This window comes from Rattus norvegicus, chromosome 8 (genome assembly GCF_021556685.1).
Source record: "Rattus norvegicus strain SHRSP/BbbUtx chromosome 8, alternate assembly SHRSP_T2T, whole genome shotgun sequence".
Classification (NCBI taxonomy): Eukaryota; Metazoa; Chordata; class Mammalia; order Rodentia; family Muridae; genus Rattus; species Rattus norvegicus.
The window spans coordinates 11,349,698-11,372,258 of NC_141541.1; the positions used below are offsets into that span (position 1 = coordinate 11,349,698).

Consider the following 22,561-nt stretch of genomic DNA (forward strand, 5'->3'; position numbering starts at 1 on the left):
TCATACATGTAGACTGTGGCTAGAACATTATTGTGTGGCAATTACAGAAACATCCACGGGATGGATGCTGGGTTTTTGTTTTGTTTTGTTTTGTTTTGTTTTGTTTTGTTTTTCGTGACAGGATTTCTGTGTAGTCCTAGCTGTTCTGAAACTCACTCTGTAGTCCAGGCTGGCCTCAAGCTCAGAGATCTGCCTGTCTCTGTCTCCTAAGTGCGAGATTCCATTTGTTTGTTTTGAGATAGAGGCTCACTGTACATCCCTGGCTGGCCTGGAACTCACACCTCTCAAGTGTTAGGAGTATAGGTGTGTACCACACCCAGCTACATTAGTTTGTAACATTTAGTGGTGAGTAATTGGGTAAAAGAATTTAGGATATCCTTTTCCTTAAGACTCCTCCAACCAGCTTGTAGGATCTGCAAATCTGTTTTGAAAAGTGTGAGGGAGCAAAGCTGGTTGAGCATGGTTTAGAACAATGCCCATGGGCCTGTGAATCAGAGCATAGAGGCCTGAGAATCAAGAAAAAGGGAGGGCTCAGCTGAGGGATTTCCCCTGGCTAACCACAACTTCCTCCCACAGATCCCAATTCCGGGTCCTCAGAGCCCTGTCACCTCAGAACCCACTCATTTTACTAACTCTTCCTCTTTTGGGCCACATTGGATTTTGTCTTACTCTATTTGTTTTACAGTGCTGGGATTGAACCCTGGACATTATACTCCAGGCAAGTACTGTAGCATGGGGCTGTGTTCCCAGCTCTGATTTAAAGTTTTGTAATTACATTTTATTTATTGCGTGCTGTATAGATGCAGACAAGCAGCAGCTGTGGTATGGGTGTGGGGGCAGAGGACAGCTTTCAGTTGTCTCCTTACACTGGGGTCAGTCTGATGAGTAAGCACCTTTCCCCACAAAGCCATCCTGGTGGTCCATCAAAGCCATCCTGGTGGCCCCACAAAGCCATCCTGGTGGCCCGTCACTTCCACATTGTTGGTGGGCTTTGTTCTCTTTGTTGTTATTTTTGTTTGGAGATAAGAATTCATGTCTCCCACACTGGCCTCAAGATCAGTATATGGAATTCATGATTCTCTTCTTCTCTGGTTTCTGAGGGCTTTTTGCCTACTAAGAATCACTCTACCAAAAGAGCTCTATTCCCCGGCCTGATTTGTTTTTCTAAGTATTAATTCATTCAGTGTTTTTAACTTATGAGAGCCAGACAGCAGGTAGTTCTTTAAAGCTGGTCAATCTGCTGCTTTGACAGCTCCAAGTATCTTTCTGGTGTCTGAACTTCCTTTAGCTCATCAGTATGAGTAATCTTTGCAAGGTACTACTTTGTGATGTGATCACGCCACCCAGTTATCTGATAGTGGCTCTTACTGCCTATGATGGCCGGAAAGTTTCAGCACCATGGCTCTGGCTTCAGTGAGGAAGTCCCTAGAAGCTGCCTTCCCCTGTGCATGGAGTCCTGAACAGGGCACCAGTGTACGGCAAGCTGGCAGGTGCCCACGGGCTTCCCAAGCCTCCTGTGCTTGTATCTTCATTTTTGCTCATGGGAACTACAGCGTCTAGCATTTCCCAGCCTTCCCTATGTCTCTATCTAATGTCCAAGGTATAATTCTGAGCCCTTCTTCCTTAAGTAGCATCTGGGATTTTTGAAAAGTGTTTTAAAGTCCCAGAATACCATTCATATGACAGTGATGATGCCTGCTGTCACATGACATGGTCAGCTGTCTGAACCTTGACAGCCTTTCCACTCTCAGTTGACTCAGCTTGCATTTTTTAAAAATGGCTTCTGCAAGCTGTTGCTAATTTCCCCGCATTGTGTCACCTGAGGCATGTTCCCAGGCTCCATATCTCAGCCCACACTGCACAACTAAATACAGCTCTGACAGTTAAGACTTCAGCAAGTACTTCAGGGATGACTGGAGGGGACGAGCAGAGCGCTTAGGATGGGCATGTAGACAATGGCTGGCTGGAGGGCTGAGGAGCCCTGCAGAGGGCTCTGTCTTTGTGCCCCCTGCTCCTAAGGAACCCTCAGCCTCACTTCATGTGCCTAACTTAAGGAATGGCTTCTCTTCTCAAATGACGCGTCAACCAGGGTATATAAAGCACACAAGGCAGCCGCGTGGCACCACACACCTGTTGCTCTGTGCTCCGAAGGCAGCATCAAGAAGACTACTTAGGCCAGCTTGGTCTATGTAGTGACTTGCAAGCTACTGTGAGACCCTTCCTCAAACAAATCCTCCACATATAAAACAAACAAATTAATACAAAGCACAAAAACTAGGCACAGGTCCTGTTTTTATGAGAGGTAAATATTAAACAAATTAGTGCATTAGAATGTACAAGGGGCAGGGCCTAGAGCGAGGCCTCGGCAGGTAAGAGCTCTTACTGCGCCTGCAGAGGCTCCAGGTTCAGTTCCCAGTACCCACGTGGTGGTTAAACTGGCAGTGGCTCTACTTGTGGGTGACATGACACCTCTTCTGGCCTCCTTGGACATCAGGCATGCACATGGTGCTCAGAAACAAATGCAGGCTTACGCACGTCGTTAAAAGTGACACTGACTGACTGACTGACATCCAGTTCACTGGGGAGCTCCCACCCTCCGGGCCCAGGGGGATGCAGCAATCGTGCCTTCGTCTACATGCTGGCCTAAGCAACAGTAATCTGACAGATGCAACTCTCACCCCAAGGACGCCAGCAGGCAAGTTGCTTCTCAGGGTTTTTTGTTTTTGTTTTTTTTTTTAATTTGAATTTCCCTAATTGAGCGTAAGTGTAGCCTTAAACTATACACTTGGCATCATTGTACACTTGAGATATATTTTGATTTTTGTAATTTATGAAAGGATCTTATTATTTCTTCCAGTTTACAGAAAAGGCAACTAAAGAAAGAAAGGTTACATAGTTCCCTTTGGGTCACAGAACAATCAATCATAGAATTTTTCAAAAAAGATTTATTGTAATTATAGAATTAAAATTTAAGGACTAGACAGTTCTTGGTGGCCTATAACTGTAACCCCAGCACTTAGGATGTAGGGGCAGGAGGATCAAGAGTTCAAGGTCATGGTTGGTACATCAGGTTGGAGGCCAGCCTGACCTGCGTGAAGCCTTGTGCTGACGTATCACAGTGAGTAGAGCAGTTGCCTGGCACGCACGAATGCTGGGTTCCAGTGTTAACCCCTGCCGTGTACCCCACAGTGTATATATCACTACTTTATGTCAATTGGAAACTGGGTGGCAGCCAGAGGTTTAATTTGTTATATTATAAGAATTAACAATTATTTTAAAATTATTTTTATTTTATATGCATTGGTGTTTTGTCAGGTCCCCTGGACGTAGAGTTACAGACAGTTGTGAGCTGCCTTGTGGGTGATGGGAACTTAAACATGCACCATCTGGAAGAACAGTTAGTACTCTTAGTCACACCATTTCTGTAGCTCCAAGAGTTTACAATTATTTTTAAGTGAGGATTTTAGGTGGAAAAAAAAATGAAGCAAAAGAATTCTGTTTTTCCTATCTGTAGAGATATAAACCTTTTTTACTTTTTTAAATATTTATTTTTATTATGCATATGAGTACACTGTAGCTATCTTCAGACACACCAGAAGAAGGCATAAGATCCCCATTACAGATGGTTGTGAGCCACCATGTGGTTGCTGGGAGCTCAGGACCTGTGGAAGAGCAGTCGGTGCTCTTGATTGCTGAGCCATCTCTTTACCCCAACCCCGAACTCCCCCTTTTACTTTTCAAGACAGGGTTTCTCTGTGTAGTCCTGAGTAGCCTAGAACTTGTTTCTGTAGATCAGAATGGCCTTGAACTCATAGAGAAACGATGCTGCTCCCTCCTGAGCATTGAGATTGAAGGTGTGCACTGTCATGCCAACAAGACATATACCTTTCTGCAATGATAAAAATGTAATTACATGAACTGAAGTAAAAAAAAATCATATTAATTCACATTAATGGCTGGTGGTAGAGATGTTTAATGTTTCTATTCTAATCCAGAATCAATTAGCTTCCCAAACAGTAACATAGAGCCAGGCCTGGTGGTACATGTTTGTATTACAACACTCAAGAGGTAGAGGCAAGAGAATCAGGAGTTCAAGACTATCCTCAGCTACATACTGAATTCAAGGCTCACCTATCCTAGGGTACATGAGACACTACCTCAAAAAACTAAAAACAATTTTTAAAGAAGGAAATTAGGGATGTGGCTGCATCTTAACAGAATGAACATGAACCTGTGACTTTCTACTTGGTACAGATCTATCGGGGATTCTAGCATGAGTATGTTGGACAAATTTAGAGAAAGGCACTTTGGTGTTTGCTCTCTTCAGCTCAAAATGGGCTCTTTACAGTGGCCTTTGATTGGTCTGCAAAGAGCCCTTTTATCTACCCATTAGGGCTAACACAGAGACACCATGAACTAAGGAGCAGTGCGAACAGATGGCTTATAAACAGCACTAAGCCATTTCCCCTACACCATAGCAATGATACAGGACATTCACGTGTCGCTTGATGGGGTCCACAACGAAATATGAGAATGTCTGCTCATGTTCTTTAGGTGAAGGGTAGCACACACCCAGAGAGTCCTGGAAAGAGAAAGTGTAATTATTTAATATTCAACCACACTGAAGTTTTTGACTATCATACTTATTTCTGCCCAAGCATCAGGAAACATAGCCAGGTGTAATGGCACACAACTTTAATCCCAGCTTTTTAAAGGCTGAAGGCAGAAGGACTGAGTTTGAGACCAGTCTGGAGTACACAGCAAGATGTCTATCTCAATAAACAAAGAAAAATCATTAGTCATATATAAAAATTTTAGATAATAATTGGCAATAAACCACCACTAGTATTATTAATAGTACAGCTCTATTGCACACACATGTCACAACTGTACCTCTTGCCTTAGGAGTGTATAGTCCAATCGTAGTCTTCCCATGGTGTTTTTGCTCGTTTGTTGTGCTTTATTTAACCTTATGTGCCAGGCTGGCCTCAAACTCATGACAATACTGCCTTAGTGCTGGACTACAGGTGTGAGCCATCATGTCTGGCTTCCTTTTTTTCTTATTTAGGGTGTGTGTGGGTGTTGAGATAGTGTTCCATCATGTAGTCCAGGCTAGACTAGAGCTTGATAGCCTTCTGCCTCAGTCCCCTGAGTGCTAGGATTCTAAGCTTGTACCTTTTCTGAATCTGTCAGTTTGAGAGAAGCACTTTATGGACCAATGAGCCACTCGGTGAGTCCAGGTACCTACTGCATGTGCCACTTGGTTGTGGTCAACTTGGTCCAAACCTAGACTATCTTTGGGAAGAGAGGATCTCTCTCTCTCTCTCTCTCTCTCTCTCTCTCTCTCTCTCTCTCTCTCTTTCTTTCTTTCTCGGAGCTGAGGACTGAACCCAGGGCCTTGCGCTTGCACCACTGAGCTAAATCCCCAACCCTGAGAGGATCTCTCTTAAGGGACTCCTTCCATCGGACTGGTGTGTGGGTAGTTTGTGGGGCGTTATCTTCCTTAATAATGGATGTAGGAGGAACCAGACCACTGTGGGCAGTGCCTACACTGGGCAGGTGGTCTGGGTCATATGAGAAAGCAGTCTGAACAAGCCATGAGGCGAGGTAGTAAGGAGAGCTTTCCCATGGAATCTGCTTCAGTCCTGCCTTGGCTTCCCTCAGTAGTGCACTGGGTCTGTACGGCAAAGTGTGGGTCTCCTCCATGCTTCATCACAACAGCAGAGAGCAAATGAGTATAGGAGGTGGTGCCAGGATGCTGGGTATTTCTGTGACAGACCTGACCTATTATTTTGGGAAGGATTGTGGGAAGAGTTTGGAACAATATTTAGGAAAAGCCCTCAGTGCTCAAAGTGGAGTGGGCTATTCTCCCAGAGCTTGAAGACAGAACTGAGAGAGAAGCAGTAAGTAGCATTCCTCCAGAGTCTCTGCTTCTCTCTTCCTGAGAGCAGGCTCATGGGCTGACCCCCAGGAAGCTGAGCCCTGTCACATTTGATTTTCATAAGTACTTAGCACCGTCATAACAAATACACATATCAGTGGACAGCATAAGCCACCAGGATGGCAACTGTATTTGTAATGAGTAGTTAACAAGCTCGATACTCACGTAGGCTTTCACTTTAAAGACAGAAGAGGTAATTTGTATTTCCTTGGTTCGAGGATGTTTCCGAACACTAAGGTGGGAAAAGAGGCACATGTAACATGTAACAAGCCTGGGGGCTGGAGAGAGCTCAGCCATTCAGAGAACCCACCGTTCTGGCAGAGGACCTGGGGTCTGTTCCTGGAGTCCATATCAGGAGGCTCATAGTCTCCTGTAACTCTAGCTCAGGGGTACTACACCCTCTTCTGCCCTCACTGGACTTGTGCATGCATGCACATACAAATAAATCATAAAAATAAGATGTCATCAGTTCACCTGCTCTTTTTATGAATTATTGTTATCCTTTAGGTCTTTAAAATTTTTTTTTTTGGTTCTTTTTTTCGGAGCTGGGGACCGAACCCAAGGCCTTGCGCTTCCTAGGCAAGCGCTCTACCACTGAGCTAAATCCCCAACCCCTTTAAAATTTTTTAATACACAAAACTGTAAATGAGGGGATTGGGGTAACACATCTAAAGTACATTGCACACATTTATATTAAGTTGGCCTGATGAAACCCATTATTATGTATAACTAAGACATGCTAATGGGGCCTTTTTAAAATGTGGAGGAACTTGCACAATAGACTACAAGGGGTGCCTTTGAGAAAGAGTATTTCTGCAGTGTTTAAGTTCCAGAGTTAGTTGTTTCAAATATCTCAGTGAACCCTTCTTCACTGCACACGGCAGCGAGACATTCCACGGGCTACTGTGGCAGAGGCACATGCATGGTGGGCAGCAGAGAGGAAGATGTTAGTCTCCTGGGTTTACACAAACTACAAGTGCTGCCCATTTGACTACTGATGGACATGCATGCTTTTCTTTGCTCTCTCTCTCTCTCTCTCTCTCTCTCTCTCTTTCTTTCCCATAGCACCAGTATACTGGTCAGAGGTTATCATGGCAGTCTGTTCTCTCCTGTCTATGGCTTTCCGGGGACAGAGCTCAGTTTGTCTGGCTAGTGCAGCCAGAACCTTTACCTGCCAAGCCATATTGCTGCCTCTGTTTCCCTGACCTGTCCTGGAATCAGTGTTAGCCTAGCACCTGCAATGAGCCTCGTGCCTCTGCTTCCTCAGGGCTGCAATTAGAGGTATGACCCCAATTCATCATCTTGAAATTATGTTTTTTACAAGATTGCTTTAGGGCTAGAGAGATGGCTTAGAGGTAGAGAGCCACTCTTCCAGAGGTCCTGAGTTCAATTCCCAGCAACCACATGGTGGCTCACAACCACCTATAATGAGATCTGGTGCCCTTTTCTGGCCTGCAGGCAGAACACTGTATGCATAATAAATAAATCTTTTAAAAAAGATTGCTTTATATTTTATGTGTATAAATGTTTGCTTCTATATATGTATGTATACTACATATATGTAGCGCTCAAAGAAACCAGAAGAGTTACATGTGGTTGTAAGCTGCCCTGTGGGTTCTGGGACCAAGCTGGGGTCCTTCGGAAAAGGAGCACTCTCTTAAGTGCTGAGCTGTCTCTCCAGGCTCAGGTTTATAGTTTACGCTTGAACTGAGCTTCCAACAGTAAGGAATGGGATGGAGGGTGGGAGACAGGGAGGGTGTGCCTAGTAGAATTCTAAAATTAACTACATGCCTTTGGCATTAACTTGGAAGGGTAAAGATTATATCTAAATGAAAATTCTTGTACTTCTTTAGAATGAAGGTTTTACAACCCCCATCCTTTGTGATCTCTCCTGTTCCTTCAGTATTTAAGGGAAGGTTGTGTGGAGGGAGAGGGATGTGATGTGGCAGTTGCTAGCATAGGACTGCATTGGACAGAGTGAGTGACAGATCTGAATGAGAAAAGGACAAGAATGAGAACTAAGTTTGGGGAGCTAGGCACTGCAGTGATACTAGCACTTGGGCTGCTGATGCAGGGGGACTGCCTGGACTACAGAATGAGTTCTAAGGCAGCTTGAGTTGCAGTGTAAGACTGTCTCACAGGACAAGACAAAGCAAAGCACAGAAGAACTGATATGACCCCTAAAGCCAGGGCTGCTGCCTCATAGCAGAATGGCTGCCTATGGACCAACATCCTGAGTTAAATACCAGCATGGAAAGGAAAGAATCATCCCACAGACAAACACACAAAAGCAAAACAAGCCATGAAATAGCTTGATAGTCATGAAACCCTTGGTTCCAGAAGCCAGAGGCAAGCTGCAAAAGGGCTCGTGCAGTTGCCAATATGAACGTGAGAGACACTGGGTGGTTCCACCTGCTTATAATTAAATTCCACAGTGAGAACATTACCTCACCAGATCCTTATAGATCAGCTTTGCCGTCTCCAGATAAGGCTTTAGCACATCTTCATACTGACAAAGGGACCCTCCGAGGCAGAGATGCTTAAAAAGACAGAACAGGAACTCTTCTCTTTCCACTGGGCTGAAGACTTCATATTTTTCTGAGTCTTCCATGAGCAAAACCTAAGATTAAAGCAATCATCTTAATAAAATGTAATATATTGAATTTATGGTTATGATTTTAAGCTTAACATATACTTAAAATGAGTATTTTAAACCTAGTACTTTTTGTGTACTGGGGATCACACAGAGTCATGTTTCTGACAGTGCACACACTCCACCACTTAACTACACTCCCAGAGCAACCTTAGGATTATCTGAGAACCAGTCATGGCCATGGTGTAGTGGTGCATTTCAGTATTAGGGTAAGAACAGGATTGGGAGGTCAAGGCTACCCTAGACTACTGGTTTAACAGCACTGCCACCATGCCACATTCATGAAGTGATAGGGACCAAGCACACGGGTTGTGCTTATTTCAGCTTCAGGGACTCTGATGCTACCTTCCGATCAAGGACTCTCGCAACTGTGCTATGTCCCAAGCTCCATTTTTAGCTTAGTTTTGTCAGTTTTGTTTTTGAGACAGTCTCATTATATAGCCCAGAATAGCCTGTAACTATATAGGTGAGGCTGGCCTTGAACTCCTGATTCCTTGCCTCTATCTCTTAAGTGCTAGGATTATATGAATATGCCACTATACCCAGTCTTCCATAAATATTCTTACTATTCATTTGCTTTAAAGACTCCTTCAGAAGACCACAGCTACTCATGAAGTCATCAGAGTCTCTTTCCCTGTGGATTGTAGGCACACTGAGCCAGATGACTACTGAGAGGAGCTGTCTTACAAACGTCTAGTGTTTGCAGACCTTTGCTATCGCATGTCAGTGACACCTGCCTGACAGATACAAGTTGCTAAGCACACACACGGAGAAGAAACATTAGCATGGTCACATCGCCTAGCTAGAGGTAGCTTAAGAGTTTGACTCAGGCTTTGGGCTTTGATATTTACATTTCTTTCAATAAAGTTCCACTGTGAAATTTTAAAATTCTTTACTTACTTTTCTCAGTTCATCTGAAATGAGAAACGGATCACAGAAAGAATCTAGGCACTTGACAATGTGTCCACTTTCTCGTACAATATTTTCATCATATAACCGCTGGAAAAATGACATTGAAAGTTGTGTGCATGGAACATTTATAGCTTCAATTCTTTTCACTTCAGTGCCTGAAAAGAAGATACTTTGTAAAGAACAAAGCTGTAAAAGTGAATTTAGTGATTTTAGTCTTCTCTAACCCTTTAAAAAGGATGTATTTTTATTTATGTGTATGTGTGGTATCTGTGTGTCTGCCATGTGTGAGGTCAGAAGGCAGCATCAGATCCCCTGGAGCTGGAGTGACAAGCAGTTTTGAGCCATATGACTTGGGTTCAAATTCCAGTCCTTTTGTTTTGTTTTTGAGTCAAAGCCTGGTATGTAGCCTTGGCTGTCCTAGAACTCACTATATAGACCTGGCTCGCCTCAAACTCACAGAGAGTTGCCTTTCATTGAGAGCTGAGATTAAAGATGTGCGCCATGCCTCCATGCCTGACTCCACCCCCACCATGCCTGGTTCCGCCCCAATTTTTAGTTATTTCTAAAATCAACCATTATGCACAGACTCTAAGAAATAACCAATGTGACACATAAGTCAAAAGCTCAGTGGTCGGGGCTGGGGATTTAGCTCAGTGGTAGAGCGCTTACCTAGGAAGCTCAAGGCACTGGGTTCGGTCCCCAGCTCCGAAAAAAAAGAACCAAAAAAAAAAAAAAAAAGCTCAGTGGTCAAAAGTGCTGCACAAAATCATGAGTTTAGTCCCCAGCTACCACAAAAAGACAAAACCCAGCTCCAAGGTGCTTTTTGTGACAAATGCCACAGATATACATACACACTATTACTTCTACCAATACATTTTAAATTGAAATAGAATGTAGGGTCAGTGGTTAAGAGCACTTGCTGCTCTCCCAGAGGCCACTGCTTACATCCAACTCTGCATCAGGTGGCTCACGACCACCTGTAACTCTAGCTCCGAGGAGACGTCAGTAGGTACCCACACCAGCACACAGATAGAAAATAAAAATTAAATCTCTCTCTCTCTCTCTCTCTCTCTCTCTCTCTCTCTCTCTCTCTCTCTGAGACAGGGCTTCTCTGTGTAATCCTGGCTGTTCTAGACTCCCTCTATATCTACGGACCAGGCTGGCCTTGAACTCTGTAGTGAACTTCTGCTTCTCTCGTGGTGAGATTAAAGGTGTCTGTCATCTGCTCCAGCAAGGAGGTGGAGAATAAATCTTAAAATACACACACACACACACACACACACACACACACACACACACACACACACATCCCCCAAACCAAAGCACCAAAGATTAGCACAATGGGTCAGTGAATAAAGGTGTTTGTTACCAATTCTGATGACCTAAGTTCAATCTGTTAGACCCACACAATAAAAGAACAGAAGCAATTCCTGAAAATTATCCTAGGTGCACACACACCGAATGTTAACAACAAAAAGCTGAGCATTGTGGTGGCTTCCATCCATAATTCTATCACTTGCAGCAAAGGTGGGAGGATAGATAAACATGGCAAGTTCCAACTGGGCTGCACAGTGAGACCTTGTTTCAGAAAACAAAACATCAAAACCAAAACATTAATTTAATTAATTATCATCTGTGGAGTCTTTGACGATGCCTTGAAATGTTTTCTCTTCATTACAAAGTCTCCTTTACATTCCTGACAGTGTCTATGACACAAAGTTTTCCAGGCAAGAACTTAGAGCAGTTCTGACCAAGTCACTGCATGCCCAAAGGGAAGGAAGTGTGGAATAACCGCACTGGGTTCTGCTTCCTGTGTGGCCCCAGCTCCTCCCTTTTTGCCTCCCAGTCTCCAGGCTACACTTATTCCTTGAATATTTTAGAAATAGAATTTTCACCAGCATGGTGGTGACACACCTTTAATCCTAGCACAAGGGAGGCAGAGGCAGGTGGATCTCTATGAGTTTGAAGCCAGCCTGGTCTACAGAGTGAGTTCAAGGGCAGCCAGGGCTACACAGAGAAACCTTCTCAAAAAACAAAACAAAACAGAGATCTTTCTGTTAGTATAAATTAAGCTATACAGTCATAAAGATGAAGACAAATATTTTCATTATCAATGTACCCCTCCCCCCTCTGACCTACTTACAGAGTCTTCTATACAATGATGTTCTTTTGTCTTTGGACACTCTGTTGTTTTTAAGGGCTGTAGGCTTCAGGACCAGAACCCAGGGTCCTCCACATGCTACTGCTGAGGTCCACCTACAGGGTTACTGCTCTATCACTAGCCTGAGAAATGCCAGGTCTTAAAAGTCACTTGGCAATTGTTTGGCTATCCACCAGGTCATGTTGGAACCTGTCATTGCAGGTTATAATCCTAGACATGGGGCCGGGAAAGCTGCCTGAAGCCAGGAACTGTGTGTGCTCCAGTGACTTCAAAGGCTGTGCTGCAGAGAGAAGGCTGCTGTTTATGAGGCCCCACCCTCTTAGAGCAGATCAAGTAAAAGCCTACAGACTGTGATGGAATAGCTCTGGGAGCTTCTCAAGGACCAAAGGGCCTCAAGGAGAGCCTGGCGGGTGCATGGCACTGGCTGGTGGACACCACACAGAAGTAGTGACGTGCAGGCTATGTGCTGAGACAGTCTTTGTAAACCAGGCTGGCCCTGAACTGCCAATAACCTGCAACTTGTATCTGCCACCCCCAACCCCCACCATGAAGGGCCTACTGGTGTGCACCCCAACCTGGCTAGTATGTCATTTTAATAAGTCTGACTAAATTAAATTCAGACTTAAGGTGTGAAAGGTCAACTGCCACGGGCTGGTGCGTTCTACCAGTTCACAGGACCCAGCCCGGTGTAACTGCATTCTGAGCAGGGGCTGCTGGAAAGCAACTGAGAACAGAGGGAGTCAGGGCAATAGGATTTTGTCCCTAGTTCCTAAATTCAGTTTCTTCACATGCAAATACTATTTGTCCTACCTCAAAAGATTCCAGCCTTTACCTCGTGAAGGCAAGATAGATAAGTAAGATAGAGGTAGAGTTCACTCTGAGGCAGTATTCCTTTCTGTATGTAAACCTGTCACATCAAATGTGTGCTTCTCAAATACACTGGTTGGGCAGGCAGCGGTGGTGTAAACCTTTAATCCAAGCACTCAAGAGGCAGAGGCAGGTGGATCTGTGAGTTCCAAACCAGCCTGGTCTACAGAGTGAGAAATCCAAGATAAAATAAAATACAGCGATGGATGAACATGGGACAGCCATTTCCACTCCAAGCCAGAAAGAAGACTGAAAGACCAAAGGCCTTGACTAGAACTAGATGAGTTTCCCAGCAAGCCTGAGAGGAGACAAATTCCTTGCACTTTTAGGCTCAAGAGAACTCATTTTAGTTTTATCTTATGCCTTCTGGGCCTACTGGGAGTGTTCCCATAGCTCCCTGGTTGGAGGAGAACCAATTCTGAAGGTTTCTAGGGGTTAACTTGCCCCCAAGCTCTGTATGGGTGGCCCTGTCTTTGATTCTAAGATTAGAGGCTATCTGGTCTGGGAAAATGACCTCTGATTCACCTCCATTTTTTAAAGATTGTTTTTTAAAATTATGTGAAGTGTGTGCACGTGTGTGCGGGTGCCTTCAGAGGCTGGAGGTGTTGGAGCCCCTGAATGTGAATGGCCTAATAGGGTGCTGGGAACTGAACTCAGGTCCTCTGGAAGAGCAGTACAAGCTCTTAGTTACCGAGCCCTCTCTCCAGCTCTGAACCACCTTCTGGGTCTTTCCTTTTCTTTTTTAAACAAACAGTTCATGTTGAAAGCTGAGGAGCTAAGACGTCTACGAGTGCCTTAGCTCCAGCAGTGTCTTTGCTGATATTATCGCATTTCTATTTCTGGTTTCTGCTGAAATGACTGATTACATCCATAAGTCACACCCTGATCCCTTCCTTCACTACATGGTTTCCTACCATAACCTTGGTGTTCTCTTCAGAATAAGGTTCCTTGTTTTTTCCACAATTTAGCAAGGCTAAAACCTTCACAGTCTTCGTTTTCCAGTCCCTTCTTGCTTAACGGTGCCTCCTTCTAGGTGGAGACATAGCTTGATTGGCAGAGTACTTTCTAGCATGCATGAAGCTCCTGGTTCAATTTCCAACACTGCATAAAAAGGATGTGGTAGTGGAGGCCTGCAATCCCAGCACTCCAGATGCTGAGGATTGCTTTGAGTTCAAAGTTAAATCTGGACTGCACACAGTTTTCAAACAGCCTGGCCTGTGGAGTAAGACTGTCTCAGAGAAACATAGAAAGTTGATTTTTGTTGTTGTTCTTGTTCTTGTTGTTTATAAAGACTCCAAATGAAAACTGAGGGGAAGATGCCAATCTACCAGAAATATAACAGCAACAGAAAATGAGAGGAGAGGAATGGATGAAGAGCATTGGGAACATATAAGAAATCCCTCTTCAAAATAAAAGTACTGGGCTGGAGAGACTGCTCTTGCAGATCTCAGAACCCAGCCAGGTAGCTCAGTGCTTGTAAACATAGCTCCAGGGGATGCAACACCCGTTTCTGGTCTCTGTAGGCACTTGCATGCATGTGCACATCCACACACGCACACATAAATAGAAAATACATCCTAAAGACCCAAGTGGGGGTGTTTCTAATTTCAGAGTTGTAATTATTACCCATGAGGGTAATAATGACACTTCAGAAGCTGTCTTTGTGCAGGGTTTCACTCCTCACTTAGAATAAGGTCTGGTAAAACGGCTCAGGGGGAGACGGACCTATTGAGGTCAGCATGGGTTTGACCCAGGGACCTGCACGGTAGATGGAGATCCAAACTGTTCTGACTCCACACACAGACCATGAATATAAGTAAGTTTACAGTTCAACAGCAGGGCTCAGGGAACACCTTGGTGGGGAGCTGGGAAGAATGTTGAGAGCTGGAGGGGGAGGCCCCTTGCTGAGCCATAACAGGCCTGTCCCACTCACTAACCCACAGCAGCCACGGCTACCTGCAGAAGAGCAAGCTGGCTAAAATTCCAATGGGATGGGGGAGCTAACAAGGACCCATCCCTGACCAAGGAGTTACTGGCAGCTGGCAGTCTAGAGGAGTGGGGTTGGGGGGGATCATTCTTCTTTTGGGTGACTTTTCGGTGATTTTTTGTAATTCATCCATGCTCTGGGGAATGCCCCATACCTATGCACAAGTGGACAGCACTGCTGGGCCTGGAGAGTTCACTGGAGAAAAGGTGGAGGTGGGAAGTGTTTGGGGAGTGGGACCCAGAAGAGTTGGAGGGGACCGTGGTGGGGGTAGTTATGGTCAAAGCTCATTGTGTACATGTATGAATTCTCATAGAATACATTTTTTAAAAAATAAAATCATAAAAAAACTTAGGAGCAAGGGAGCACCGCTCTGCGGAGCCGATGCTGGGATGGGGCGACTTGTGCTTCCTTCTGTGAACTTTGGTTTCTTTTTAAAAGATTGAAGTCACGATGAACATTTAAAGACCTCCATGCTACCTAGCTCTGATTATCTGCTCTTGAAAAATCCAAGTTGGCAAATACAGGAGTTTAAAAACTGAGCTTAATTTTGTACGTAGTCTGCAGAGCAGGCTGCACCAGCCTTCTGCTCTGAATTTGGCAGGCGTCCTTGGCCAAAAGCAATAAAAGTTGACCTGCTGAGTCTAACAGAACCCCTTTTGTAACTTTGTTCTTGACTAATACTCTAAAAAAGTTACTGTGTGAAGGCTTCTTAGAGTTCCATGAAGACACAGGTTGGAAGTTTAACAAAAGGTTCCTTCCTAAACAAAACATCTAATTTCTAAGCAGTTGGCATTTACCTGTGCACAAATTGGTCTTATGTATTTTCTTTCTAAGTGGAATGGTGTAACTTGTTGCATGGCTGAGACCTCAACCTTGAATTTAAAATGTGATGTTCATGTTGGCTTTCAAAACTCTTTTAGGGGAGATGGCTCAATTGGTAAAAGTGCTGGCCAGGTGAGTCTGATGGCTTCAGACACACGGGCATGCATATAAAATTTCCCAGGACTGTTTTAGTGTCTTATTAGTGTCATCTAGAGAAAGGTCCCCCTTTAAGAAGTCTTTTTTCTGTTATTTGTTATTATTCTAAAAAGTTCCAGGGCAGCCAATTAATGTCAAACCCCATGAGAGCTGCGGCTGTGCTCTGTCCAGGCCTTCTCATCAGTGGACACTGTCTGAGCCTTCCCCTCTGGGTTGATCTGACCATCTCCCTTACCATGTTCTCATTTCTATGGAAAAATCTGGAGTGTATATATGTCCACATGGGGGTGTAAGTGTACACAGGTACCATGGAGGCTACAGATCCTAGAGCCCCTGGAGCTGGAGTCATAGTGTTATGCTGGATATGGGTACTAGGAAGTGAACTCAGGTCCTCTGGAAGGGCACTATGTCACTTACCTGGTGAACCATCTTTCTCTCCTTCCATTCTTCTTATGTTGGCCATGTATCAGAGGATGGCCTTAAACTCTTGACCCTGCTGCTCTGTCTCCCCAGTGTTGGGATGACAGGTGTTACGGGTGTGTACAACTACTTTCTGTGATGCTGGAGATGGAACTGAGATCTTCATGTATCATGTAACATGTCCCCACTTAATGTGTCAGTGAATTCCAGAAGTGCATGTTTCCTCTTATTCCTATCACTGTGACTTGCCCATAGCAGAATATTTAAATATAAAATACACGATGCATATTTTTCTAAACTACTGAGAGGAAATTGCTCTGATGTACTATGTCAGGATAATAGCAAGAGACAGATGCAGGGAAGGCCTGACACAGCTGGTCACATATTATTACGATGTCACAATTTGTACTTTAGTGATACAAATCACTAGCAATAATTGCTAAGGCAAAATTTCATTAAAATAGTAACTTGGAAATTAAAATATAAAAATCTTTACCTAATGTAGTCCACTGTCCAGAAGATTCTGCGAGTAGCTGCAAATGTGGGATAACATTTGGGTCTTTGAAAAAAGCCTACAATACAAATGGAAGGGGCATGTTAGAACGAAAGTAGTAAAAGACCATTTGATTCAAAGTAAGAAGAAAACCTCTGCTTTCCTTACTGCCATTTAATAAAAGGCACTAGACACCAGACCCAGGGCCTTGTCTATGCTGAACAACGCTCTACCCCTGAGCTACATCCTCAGCCCTTGTCTCTTTCTTTCTTTTCCTTTTCCTTTTTTTTTTTTTTTTTTGACAGGGTCTCCTTCTGTAGCTCAGGCTGGCTTTGAATTTGCTAAATAGCCCAAAGTTTCCCTCAAAATCTTACTCCTCTGGCCTCAACACTGTATGTTAGGAGCACAGGGATGAGCCATTATGCCCAGCTTGAAGGATTTTTTTTTTAAAGACAGTGTGTGTCATGTATCCAGGCTAGCCTAGTACACACTTGTAACTTGCTATATAGCCAAGGATAACCTTGCACTCTGGAGGCTCCTACTTTTATCTTTTAGGTGTTGGGCTAAAGATGTGTAGCATCACACTGGCTAGAAGAACTTTAAATCAAGAAAAAGGTTACTGAATTTTATTTTTTAAAGAAAGAAATGAAACCAAGAGACAGTGAGATGGTTCAGAAGATAAGACTGCACAAGTCTTAGGACCTGAGTCTAATCCAGGCTCTATGTAGTGGAAGAAAAGAACTGACTCTTAAAACTGCCTTTTGGCTCCCACGTGTGTACTATGGTCAAGATCACGGACACATACACACACACACACACACACACACACACACACACACACACACACACACACACACAGAGAGAGAGAGAGAGAGAGAGAGAGAGAGAGAGAGAGAGAGAGAGAGGGAGAGAGAGAGAGAAACAGAGAGAGAGACAGAGATAGAGGCAGAGAGAAAAATACTAGAATTTTTTTAAATAAAAGAAATTAAGTCAAGTAGATAGGAGGACATGTGTGTTCAGCGGGGGGATGGAGGTATGAGCTAGCCTGTCTCAAACCCTGGGGATCCCTTTAAGCCTGATTAGAGGTCATAAACAGAAGTAGAGCAACTGACTTGCAGCAGTTAACTCAGGGCCAATTAAAATGTTTTTATTTTTTTAAATAGATTTTATAAAAAAGACTTCCTTTCATTTGTTTAGTGTTTCTGGCCAGCATGCATGTGTCTCAGGTGTAGGGACCAGAAGAGAGCATTGTAACCTCTGGAACTGGAGTTACAGGTAGGTGGTTGTAAGTAAGGTAAGTGCTCTTACTGCTGAGCCATCCTCTTTCCAGCCTCCTGAAATGTTCTTATAAAAGCCCCTTCTTACATTAAACCAAGGTTTCTTTTTAAGTTGAAATTACAACTATATCCCTAAAAGCACATTTAAAAACAGAAAGGACAGAGGGGGTCTCTACATATACATAGTTTGTTGGTTTGCTACAGAATTGACATCACAGCATCTGCAGGGACTTCCTAAATGTCAACTTTAGTAAAATGATGTATTCTTTGAAAATATCAGCTGACTCAAAGGTACTGATGTCAAAATGCACAGAACGATTAAATAAATGTGTTTGGTAACATGAAAAAGGTATCTGTTATTCCCCCCCTCCCCCCCCATAATGGGAGTCAAACCCAGGGCCTGGCCTGCCAGGTGAGTGAGTGCTGCACCGGCTGAGCTACCACGTCACACAGTCCTGAGTGCAGTGTCCGACTGACTGCTGCCTTATCAGTCCCCATCAGCCCTCTCTTCTGTGAGGATTTCGAGCCAGTATTCCTTCATCCAAGTCTGCTAGGGTTGATGGGATGCAGCCATGGGCCTAAGTTCTGCTCCTGAGATGGACAGAGGAGCCTGTGCAGAACCCTAGGCAAAGTTCTGCAAAATAAAAGGCTTGTCACTGTTTACACGGAAAACTCATTATCTGCACACCAGGGTGAAGCTCTGAGTCCTACATGTTGATCTGATGGTGTTCTCTTGAGATCCTAAAGTAATATTACAGCCACCAATGAGCTCGAAGACAGCCACCTGCATGCACCGTGTAGCTGAACATGCCTAACAATAAAGTTAATTTGTGTCATTTACTCTCCCATCTTTTCTGTGTTTAGTAAAGTCAGCTACTCTAGGCAACTATGTCAGAACCCTGAGACTCACCCAGCACTTTGTCTTTCCCTCCTTTTAGCATCTCAGCAGTCCTTAAGCCTCCCTCCCAGTACTTCTCTGAGCCACTTCAGGGTTAGTGGGAAATGAGGACTTCAGCAAGCACATATTTAGAGTAACCTTAAGAATAGCTCAAAGAGTTGGGATTATAGACTGTGTCGCCATGTGTGGCTCCCCAGTAGTTTAGATATGAGTCTTACTTTATTTGGTTTTGAGCTAGCCTAGGCCAAAAATGATCTTGAACAGATCCACTTGCCTCCATCCCTCCCAGTGTTGGGATTCTAGGTATAGATTACCATGCCTGGTGTGTGTAGTGCTGGGATGTATGCTAAACCAGTACTCTACCAATTCAGCTGCATTCTTAGCCCAAGAAGAACTTTAAAATTAGAAAGAAATGCTTGGGATTGTGGAAAGTAATTATTGAGTTTTATGGATGATTATTGAGCCCATTAAAGCTACTCTGCTGAGCAACTGAAAGGCAGAAGGGAAAGGAAACATATAGATATAACATTTAGATATAACATATAGACAGCTTCTGTCACATTGCATCAGCTCACCTTCCCTTTGTGCCCAGGGTGTTTTCTATGGGATCTATTAAAATTCTACTTCAGTATGCTGTGGAGACTGACTTGCTAAAACTGTATGTGCCTTATAATCTGGGATCAGAGCTTATCTTAACAACTGCCAAGTGGGATAAAGAAAGCGTTTAACAAGTATTTGCTGAATAAACAGGTATATTAAATGTTATATATGGAGACAACAAAAAGTATCAAAGAAAAAACTGGCTATGGTGGCATACATCTTTAGTCCCAGCAGTGGGGCAGGCAGGTCTCTGTGAGTTTGAGGCCAGCCAGGGCCACACTGTGAAACTACCCTCAAAAGTAAATAAAAAGAAAGAAAACATATTGTATCATTTCAAAATTCTGATCTTAAAAATGAGTAAAGTGTCGGTAAATCGTTAAAATCTAACCATGACTAATAATAATGAGATGGCATTAAAATTCTACCACAGGTAAAAGGAAATGGACTGAGACCAATTTGCCCTCTGTTATGGCAAACAGATTGGAAAATGTAGCTCAAAATTCATGTCCTTTCTTCAACCTCAGAGTGTGCTCAGAAGGAAGGCCATTGCAGATGTTAATGCTATCCTGGTGTAGGGCAGACCTCTGATTCAGTATGAGAGGTGACTTTAGAGGAGACAGGGTCATGACAAGGAACTACAGGAAGCTGGCCAGCTGCAGCAAGGAGTAGGCAAGGCTTCACCTCTACAGGTTTCTGACTGGACCACTCCTCTTGTGGATGGCTTGCCTGCTCTCCTCACTCAACGGCAGTGGGTAAGGTGACTGATATTATTTGCTGGCATTTTGGTGAGGGCCCAAGACATTCTTCGGAGATTTCTATCTCTGGCTATTGAGAACGCTATATTACTAGCCCACAGTGGGCATTCAGATAGTGTCGTGATGAACAGATTGCATGCCAGCTATAAAGGCGAATGGCAAGGAATGAAGGTCACCTCACACACCTGAACACTTTACCTACTGTTGGCCGGGAGGCAACACTGAAAAATGATGGGGCTCAGTTCTAAGATTCATATCAAAAACTCCTACCTTTGAATGAAACTTGCTTTCTTTAAAGAATTCCCTTCTAGCTAAGGGCTTTTCCAAACAGGCCATTGCTCAAAACCTTTGGGAGGAAGTCCTGTTTGGGCACTGCTGTTGGAGCTTGGTGCCCACTTCTCAGGGTGAATTCGATTTTCAGAAGCCGGAGGTATTTGGAGTTAAGCCTAGTAAAGTCAGGGGTGAAGCTGGGTAGTAGTATTTAAAAACGGGATGTGCTCGTTTTAAAAAAAAAAAAAGCCCTTGCCATTTTCTGTCAAAATCGGTAACACATGCCTCTATTTCAGCACTGGGGACGCTGAGGCAGGATAACTGATATGGGTTCAAGGCCATCATGAATTACACAGTGATACTGTCTAAAATAATTACAGATTTGTAAAGTAATCTAAGGCAGAATCCCGTAAGTAGGTAAAAGATATTGGCAAGGTTGTCATGATGGCACTTGGGTGGCAGAGGCAAAGGATCCCGGCGAAAGCCAGACTAGTCTGGTCTACAGAATGAGACACTGTCTCAAAAAACCCCGAGAAACAAAACAAAACAAAACCCAAGTTGCACTTTTTATTACTCCCAAACTCTAAGAACGCGTCATGGAGTGTTCCCAAGAACATCAAGAGAGACCCCTCCCTCCCCATACCAACCGTGACAAAATCATCCTTTTGGTAGGGCTGGAACGTCTGGTCGAAGCCGAACGCCTGAGCCTGGATTCTTCCCAACATGGACCTGGCAGAGGGGGAAGAATAGGTGGGCCCTGGCTGGAGTTGAGGGAGCGTAGTGCCAAGTGCCGGAGCACGAACACGAAGAACCCCAAACACGAGCGCGGAGCCACGGCCCTAGCCCACCGACCCAAGCCCGCCGCACGGCCACTTCCGCCCCTCGGCCCTCACCACTGGCGGAGCCTGTTGGTGATCTCCCGGGCGCTCAGGGACGAGAAGGTTCTCTGAGGTAGGAATCTGAAGTAGTAGCCGCCTCTATCCCGCGGCTCCCCAGTCGCCATCGTGCTTACCGCCACGGGAAAGAAAGTAGTACTCGTTTCCATAGCGACACAGCTGGAGGAGACGCACCACGTTCCGGGGGCGGGGCCGGGAAGAGGAGAGGTGGGCCCCCTGGCTCAGCACGCATGCGCCATGGCTCGCCCGGTACCTAACCTTGCCACTGAGGACTCCTCTTAGGATATGGAGGGAAGTTGACAGTATCTGTGTTGACTCCTAGTGCTAGACACCGGCTAGTGACTTAAAATCAAACCTACAGTTTCAAACTGATAGTTCCCAAGGGGAAATATGCTCTGCACCAAGCAAAAGTCTAGTCTGGTTTGATTTGAGAGACAAAGGGACTGCTTTGGAAAATATTCTGGCTCTTTTCCTTTTGAAGTTTCATCTCAGGGCTAAAATAGGCCGGTTCCTTCGGGCACTACACCACAACATGCTAATCAATGTGGGATGTATGTCTACCTGGTGAAAATCGCATTCAGGCGCCAACTTTTAGTTTTTGTCTAGTGTTGAGCTGTTACAGGATTTTTTTTTTTTTTAGATTTTTTTTTTTTATTAACTTGAGTATAGGATTTTTTTTTTTTTAACTTCTACTAACTTCAAGAGGTCAAGTAGAAGGGGGCAGGGACAGAGGGAGAAGGGGAAAGGGAAAAGGAGAGAGAGGCCCACTGTTTTCACCGTTGCTTTGTGTACCACGAATATTATTCTATAATTTATCTACAATTTAAGGCTGTTAGGAATGCAGTAGTGAACATTCTTATGTAGGATTTTTTTTTTCAGTTCTTTGCCAATTCATAAGTTTATAGGGTTTTTTAAAAATTTTTTTTGTGTTTTCCTGTATGTATATCTGTGCACCGCATGGGAGCCTGGTGCCCTAGGAGGCCAGAGGAGGGCATCACATCCCTAGGACAGTTGTGAGCCATTCTGTGGATGCTGGGAGCCCTGGTCTCTTCTTAATCACTGCTAAGGTTTAGCTCCAGCTGACCAGTATCCAACATCTGAGAAAGCTAAGGTGTTGCTTAGTGGTTCTGATATCTTGTTAATCATAGCTGATTCTTTCAGTCCCAGCTACCCAGAACCACAGGATCTTAATTCAAAGTAATAAATGGGCGTGATAGATAAATTTCCCTCTGAAACTTCACAAGCTAGGCCAGTAAGTGTGCAGGCCACCTCAGTTCTCTCTTTGCATTCTCATTCTCTCTCTCTCTCTCTCTCTCTCTCTCTCTCTCTCTCTCTCTCTCTCTCTCCTCATGCCTCTGCCTCTATCTCCCCACCCCCAGGCCCCCACTCCTCATCCCTCCCCCAATACACCCCTGATACCAGATCTGTTGTGTGGCCAAATTTCTCAGGAATA

General features: G+C 44.3%; 1 protein-coding gene across 5 annotated transcripts; it reads right to left on the bottom strand.

The window, feature by feature from the left end:
* Positions 1-2,927: 2,927 nt before the first annotated feature.
* On the bottom strand, positions 2,928-21,278 carry Cfap300 (cilia and flagella associated protein 300). Of its 5 annotated transcripts, none has more exons than XM_087563637.1 (7): positions 21,106-21,278; positions 20,860-20,941; positions 16,416-16,491; positions 9,495-9,661; positions 8,394-8,561; positions 6,107-6,173; positions 3,526-4,582 (listed from the first exon to the last, which is right to left on the bottom strand). In XM_087563637.1, exons 1-6 carry the CDS (start codon positions 21,255-21,257, stop codon positions 6,120-6,122), a joined length of 699 nt encoding a protein of 232 aa, XP_087419763.1. In that variant the 5' UTR covers positions 21,258-21,278; the 3' UTR covers positions 3,526-4,582; positions 6,107-6,119.
* Positions 21,279-22,561: the final 1,283 nt, after the last annotated feature.